Source organism: Halichoerus grypus, unplaced genomic scaffold (assembly GCF_964656455.1).
Source record: "Halichoerus grypus unplaced genomic scaffold, mHalGry1.hap1.1 HAP1_SCAFFOLD_138, whole genome shotgun sequence".
NCBI classification, from domain to species: domain Eukaryota; kingdom Metazoa; phylum Chordata; class Mammalia; order Carnivora; family Phocidae; genus Halichoerus; species Halichoerus grypus.
Genome location: NW_027555065.1, coordinates 59,115 through 66,323, shown reverse-complemented (window position 1 = coordinate 66,323; position 7,209 = coordinate 59,115). Strand labels below are relative to the sequence as shown.

Sequence of the window (7,209 nt, the reverse complement as noted above, 5' to 3'; positions counted from 1 at the left end):
GGCATTAGACACTGCCAAATTCGAACTGTATTCTGCCTCTCAGAAGCTGTGTGACCTCTGAGCCATAGTGTTCTCCTCTATAAATGGGGAAAACACTAGGGATTGCTGGAAGGATTAAATGAGAAAATTCATGCAAAACTATAAACCCAGGGCTTGATATATAATAAATATTAGTAACTAATATCACAATCATGGGACCAGTAAGAACGACAATAAAATAAATCATGGAATTAACAATGGTTCTGTTCAAATTCCACATAGCACAGCTCCACTGAGCTTGGAGAGTCAGAAGCAGAGAGATGAGGCCCAACAGGCTCATCAGCTGGAAAAGACACGGGGGTCAGATGCTGCTGAAACTACATTTCCCAGCAGTCCCTGGGCCCCAGTGTCTCGGTTTCTCTCATTTCCGGGTCTGTCATGTGACTCCCCGGCGGCACCATGGCGGAAGCAGAGGAGCAGGTAAAGGCTGAAACTGCTAGGCGAGGGGGTGAGAGGTGAGGGTGAGGCGGTCGGGGCTTGGAGCGGAGCGTGCGGGGGTGCGGAGCTGTGGGAGGGCGAGGGAGGCCCACAGCCGGGCGCGCGGCTGGCGAAAGTCCATTTCGGGGAGCAGAGAGGCGGGTGGGATGGCTGACACCGTGGGCCGGGGGCGGGGGGGAGCGCTCCGACACACCCCTGGGTTTCGTGAGGCGGCCTTCGTTTGCCGCCGCCTTTGTGGCCTGTCCTCCGTGAAATTTTGGCTTGAAGGCAGCCTGGCTGTCCCAGGGACTGACTGCCCTTGGGGAAGCGTAAGCGATGGCTTGAATTTTGAGGCCAGGTGACTGAAATTTAAGTTCCTTTCCAGTCGAAGTTAAGGCAGTTAGAGTTGATTTGTAAAAGGGCTGGCTAGGAGAGAGTAGATGATGAGTTTTGTTTCGTACCTATTGTTTTTAGGTACAAAGCTAAGTCACCTATGGTGTGCAGCACTGGTTAAGTGCATTTGTTCTGGAGCAAAAATATCTAGGCTCCAGTGCTGGTTCTCTTTCTTAATATGTGACATTGGGCTATTTAACTTTAAATATAAGTTGGAGATGTAAGAGTAACGTTCTCAGAGACTGGTATAATGTAGAATAAGTTAGTACAACAGTTAGAGTGCTTAGTAAAAGTTGGGGTCAGTAAAAGTTACATGAGAGTATTTGTTGCTGGCAGGCAGAACATCAGATGGCAGAGCCAGTCCACACTTGGCAATGAGGCGCTTGAGTTGAGAGAAGTTGTTAGTGATGGCGTTAGAGTTATTTTCCTACAGGCAATAGTGGTAGTCAAACTGCATACAGTTTGTTGAAACGAAAAAATGGTATCAAGAAGACAGAAAAGTGCAGACAAAGGCCAGAATGTGAGGAAATACCTTATTTTTCCATTTCCAGGGTCATTTCAGGTTGTCAGTGTTTTTCCTTACAAATTAACAGGGTCATCAGTTTCCATAATTGCCTCTAAAAGGTGATTTATGATGAGCTGTACCATAACAAAAGAAGTTTAGTTGATAATTTGTACCATTTGTAACATACTTAATTTACATAATGAAAATTTGCCCTCGGTACATTTGATATATATTAGTAATTAAGAAATAAGGTAGAAATTTGGTTTGGGTGGTCATTGTGATAACAGGAGTGTTGCTACCAACCACTGAAGCCTCCCTTTTCCGATCCAGTCATTTCAAAGGAAAAATGCTCCTTAAGCACATGTAATTTCATGAGTCATTGCTAGGTTTGATGATAGTGGTAAGATTGGTTTTCACACTGTTGGTCTTTCAGGTTGAAATATAGCTTATTTGTAGTTTGATTTAAAAGCAAAAAGCCAAGATCTTAGATACAAGGTAGTAGAAGTGGAGAAAGTTGCTCTTAGTATTTGTTTACTACTGTTTTGTGTAGAAGAGAAGTTTGGCAAAGCTGTCTGATGTAAAAAGCACACATAGAATGTTAGTGATATTAATAAGAATGCTCTGAATTTTTATAGCACTTTTCAGTGTAAACCCTTCACGTCACATTTGGTCCTCACAAAAGAATTCTGTATGGTAAATGTTTATTCTGATATATAAGTCAGGACAAGGCACCTCCTATGTTCCAGACCTTCTAATGGCTTCCTGTTGTGCTCTGAGGAAAAGCCAGACTCCTTTAGAATATCTGAGTTGTCCTATAGGACCTTGCCCCAGATGCTCCTTCTCCCTTTTCTCTTCATTTTCCACTACTCTTCTCTGCTTTCCTTCTGTCACTGGGCATCAGCTATACGTGGCTTTCTTAATGTTCCTTCAACAGGCTGGCATGTTTCTACCTCAGGGCCTTTGCTCATGCTGCACCCCTTTTTTGACCCCAGATAATCTATAGGGCTTTCTCCCTCAGTTCCTTCATGTCTTTGTCCAAGTGTTATCTTTTTCAGTGAGATCTTCTTTGATCATTCTTTGAAACCTCTTTCTTGCATTATTTTCCTTCTTAACACTTAATACTCGTCACCATCTGACATAGGATGTTTTAAAATTTGTTTATTTGTTCTGTATGTTTTTGTGTTCATTTCTGTATATTCTCCCCATTAGAATGTAAGCTTCAGGATGGCAAGGATTTGTTCACTGCTGTTTGCCTGATACCTAGAATAGTGTCACAATATGTGTTAAATGATTGAATTTTACACATAAGCAAATGGAAATTCAGACACCTAAAGTAACTTATTCAGGCTTGTATCTGTAATAAACCTCCAGTTTTCTATCGCCAAAGCTCACAGTTTTTCACTAGAATACCCCATTCCATCTTTTAAAAAATACTTAAGAACTTAATTCTAATTATTTATTTATTATTATTATTTTTACTTTATGAAATAGAATGAGCCCTTATCACCTTAATAAATGTCCTTCAAGTTGTAATTTCGCCTTTGACACTTTAACAGTCTGCATACAGTTAGAGTAGGCATTCATCCCCCTATCAGTATCATTCTCAAAAAGACCAATATTTTGTCAGTTGCAGAAAGAAGCAAACATTCACCAAAAGTCCTGTTTATTTTTTAAAGCTAGTAAATAATTGTACCTATAGTATCAGTCCTTTATAGATTAAAAATGGTTAGGCTTGGGGTGCCTGGGTGGCTCAGACGGTTAAGCTTCTGCCTTCAGCTCAGGTCATGATCCCAGCGTCCTGGGATCGAGCCCCGCATCGGGCTCCCTGCTCAGCTGGAAGCCTGCTTCTCCCTCTCCTACTCCCCCTCCTTGTGTTCCCTCTCTCTATGTCAAATAAATTAAAAAAAAAATCTTTAAAAAAAAAAATAAATAAATAAATAAAAATAAAAATGGTTAGACTTTTCTCACCCTGCTTGATTTGTGCATTTCACAGTAAGGAAGCCATTAAAATCTGGCCTCTTGGGGAGCCTGGGTGGCTGAGATGGTTAAGCATCTGCCTTTGGCTCGGGTCATGATCCCAGGGTCCTGGGATCGAGCCCCACGTCCGGCTCCTGGCTCAGTGGGGAGCCTGCTTCTTCCTCTGCCTCTCCACCTGCTCGTGCTCTCTCTCTCTGTCTCTCTGTATCCCTGTGTCTTGAGTGAATAAATAAAAAAATCTTAAAAAAAATAAAATAAAAATAAAATCTGGCCTCTTGTATACAGTTTTTTGAAGGCTAAAAGTGCACAAAATTGGAGTTAAATAAGTTTGCTAATTTTTCTGTTCTGCCACTTTGAACCTTTTAGAAAATCTTGACATATTTTTTCCCTCCAGAACGCTTTAAGAACTGAGATGTGCAGGGCACCTGGGTGGCTCAGTCGTTGGGCATCTGCCTTCGACTCAGGTCATGATCCCGGGGTCCTGGGATCAAGCCCCGCATCAGGCTCCCTGCTCGGCAGGAAGCCTGCTTCTCCCGCTCCCACTCCCCCTGCTTGTGATCCCTCTCTCGCTATGTCTCTCTCTGTCAAATAAATAAATAAATAAAATCTTTAAAAAAAAAAAAAACTGAGATGTGTATTAAAATTAGCTACGATGACGGGTTAGGTCAAAGGAAGTTTTTTACCTTGGCATCATGCACTGTAAATACAAGCAAGCAGCCCTTTATGATGAGCAAGACAAAACTAAATCTCTCCTCTTAACTTTTCTGAGCATTGTATTCTTTGGTGATTGTTTTTTTCCCCCTTTAATTTTAGAAAGAACCAAAATAGTAAGATCTGTACTGAATTAACATAATGTGAAGTAGTTCATAGGCTCTCAAACTAGAAAATCACTTTTTTGGATATGATTGAACATTTTTTTGTCATTGGGAAATCTTTGTTTATGCTGAGAATGCTGAAGGTAGTTTGCAGAAATAACTACATATATATTTTATAGTTCACAGAAAGGGCTAATACCTTATATTCTGCCTGGAAATCTTCTAAACAGCAGTTTTACTTAGCTTTAAAATGATTTATAGTTGACCTTCATTATCACAGATGCCCAACAGTATTTGTTCATACCTCTGTTATGGATAACATTCTGCTTGAAGTCTGGTTGTTTGTGTATTTGTCTTCTCTCTACTACAGATTGCTGAGTCCTCAAGAATAAGGACAGAGCTTACTCATGTCTGTATCTCTCAGAAGGCTAGTGCTTTGCAGGTACTAGGTGCTTAATAAAGTGTTTAAATGAATTCATTAGGGGGAGAAGAGCCTTCTGAATTGAAAATGTCAAATTATGAGTAAGATGCAGTAGAATTCGTGTTGTTTTATCTTAACTTGAAACTTTTTTTTTTTTTAAGATTGTATTTATTTATTTGACAGAGAGAGAGCGAGAGAGGGAACAAGCAGGGGGAGTGGGAGAGGGAGAAGCAGGCTCCCCCCTGAGCAGGGAGCCTGATGCGGGGCTCGATCCCAGGACCCTGGGATCATGACCTGAGCCGAAGGCAGACACTAAACGACTGAGCCCCCCAGGTGCCCTTACCTTGAAACTTTTGAAAGTTACTAATTCAAATGTATTATAGATTACATTTCCTACATTTTGTACTCTGCCATCCCCCCAGGTACCCGTTCATCTTTCCAACCAACCATCAGGGAACCTAGTCTATTAAAATATTTGATCAGTCAGACCACCTGTTCCTTAAGAGAGTAGCATTTCTTTTTTGGATTTTCCCTCCACATTTTAGAATTTGGGGAAATGTTATCCTTATCGTAGAGCATACTTATTATCAGATGGCCGTTCATGAGCACGTATACTCCCATGTGATTGTGCCCCGTGTGTAAAATAAAAGTCAGACCAACAAATATTTGCCTCAGTTCTCTTGCCTGCAAGCTGGGGCATTTACTCTCCAGAACCCTTGTGAGTATGAAATGAGATGAAGTATGTTAAAGTGGCCAACTCAAAGTGTCTTCTGTCGGACAACAGTTTATTATCCAAACTTGGGCTTTGCTCAAGTATGCAGTATGCTCTCTCTCTCTCTCTTTTTTTTTTTTTACAGTTTGATCAAGATCTTCTAAAAGCAACTTCACTAATAACTAAAGAAGAAACAAAGCCCTAAACCAGAGTTTGCAAAAACACAGGATCAGAGAAATTTTCAGAGGATCCACTCTTTACCATCATGAAACTAAATTGTACTCACCAATTAGCTGGACGCACTTATTGCCTTATGGGTTTTTCCCCTCCTCTTTGTCTAGGCTGGCTGGCTGAAGGCCAGTGTCACCAGCTGATTATTTGTGGTCTCTCTAGTACCCACGTTACCACCTTAGGGAGGGAGCACTCCTCAGGTCTGGGGTTCTGTGTTTCATGCAGCTCCCCATTCTTGGCTGTTCAGTCACCCTTGCCTTTGTTTCTTCTGGGAACTTGGTTCCTTCCTCAGTGTTTTTGTTACCAAATGCTTGTGATTCTAAGCTCTAATTTAGACTTACTGCATCAGAATCTGTGAAGATGGGAGCATTTGCCTGGGTATTAGCCAATTCCCCAAACTGAGTTTATGTGATTGTGATGCAAAAGTCAGATTTGGCACTGGGTCACTAGGTCACCTAGCTGGTCCCTTTTTCCACCCTGAGCAGACATCCAGGTTTTCCTTCCTTTGCAGACTACAATGAGTACAGTAGCTAAGCCTGGGGGGCTCAACGGGGTTGGTACCCTGAGTCTGCCCACTCTTGTCCACTCCCCAGGTACTCTTTCATCTTTCCTACTCAACCAGCCTAGTCCTGAGTGCCCCAAACTGGCCACAGCTTCTTTGAGCTTTTTGAAATAGAGGTCTCGATGATATAGGGTTATCAGATCTGTGTCACATAAATATATCCTCTTATTTCTGCCTGTGTCCGACATTGGGATCTCTCTCACCCTGTCTTTCATTAAGCTTAGCTGTGTCACACATTCTGTTGGGAAGGAGAGAAGGTGGCATTGCAGAGTTGAGTGTTTCAGGTCTATCCCCAAGCCAGGCTGATTTCCTGGGGCCTGGTCTCTGCTCTGTTTCTTCATCCTGCAGACATCGGGCTGGCCTCCCTTGGGTTCCAGCCTCCATTTCTCCCCCAAATTCTGCGCACCGCCCCCCCCCCCACAACAGTGTATAGATTCAAGTGGTCACACGTCAAGGCACCGGGATTGTTGGATATGTGATTGAATTTAAGGGATTGGTTTGCAAAAGAAGTTGAGTTTAGCTTTCAGCTGTTGCCCAGATTTTGTCCAGCTCCACATTTACATCACTCTGTGCCTTCTAGCTCATCATGTTTGCTTCAAACAGAACAGCGCATTTTTTTTTATTGTGGTAAAATATACATAATATTTACCACTTTAACCATTGTTAAGTGTATGATTCAGTAGCATTAAGTCCATTTAAGTCCAACTAACCCCCCATCACTCCCCTCCCCAGCCCCTAGTCTATTCTATTTTCTGTCTCATATCAGTGGAATCTACAATATGTGTCGGTTTATTTCACTTAGAGAACAGCCCAGTTTTGTAACTTATATTTTCAGGATTTGAAGTTCTTTGTGAGAGAGAATGAGAGAGAGAGAGAGCACGAGATGGGGGAGGGTCAGAGGGAGAAACAGACTCCCGGCTGAGCAGGGAGCCCGTTACGGGACTCGATCCTGGGATTTCAGGATCATGACCTAAGCCGAAGGCAGTCGCTTAGCCAACTGAGCCACCCAGGCGCCCCCAGGATTTGAAGTTCTTTAAAAGATAGTGTGAAGTTAAAAAATGTTTGAAAACCACTGACTCTGAATTGTAACCTTCCTCACTGTTGAGCCTAGCTTTTGGATCTGTCACTGAGACATTT

The 7,209-nt window shown here is 42.3% G+C and overlaps 1 protein-coding gene across 1 annotated transcript in view; it reads left to right on the top strand.

The window, feature by feature from the left end:
- Positions 1-397: 397 nt before the first annotated feature.
- Positions 398-7,209, top strand: part of LOC144380738 (vacuolar protein sorting-associated protein 41 homolog) — a 43,554-nt gene continuing 36,742 nt past the window's right edge. Inside the window, exon 1 of the mRNA XM_078065558.1 lies at positions 398-459. Coding sequence (XP_077921684.1) covers positions 439-459 — 21 coding nt within the window. The 5' untranslated portion in view covers positions 398-438. The remainder of the gene's footprint in view (positions 460-7,209) is intronic.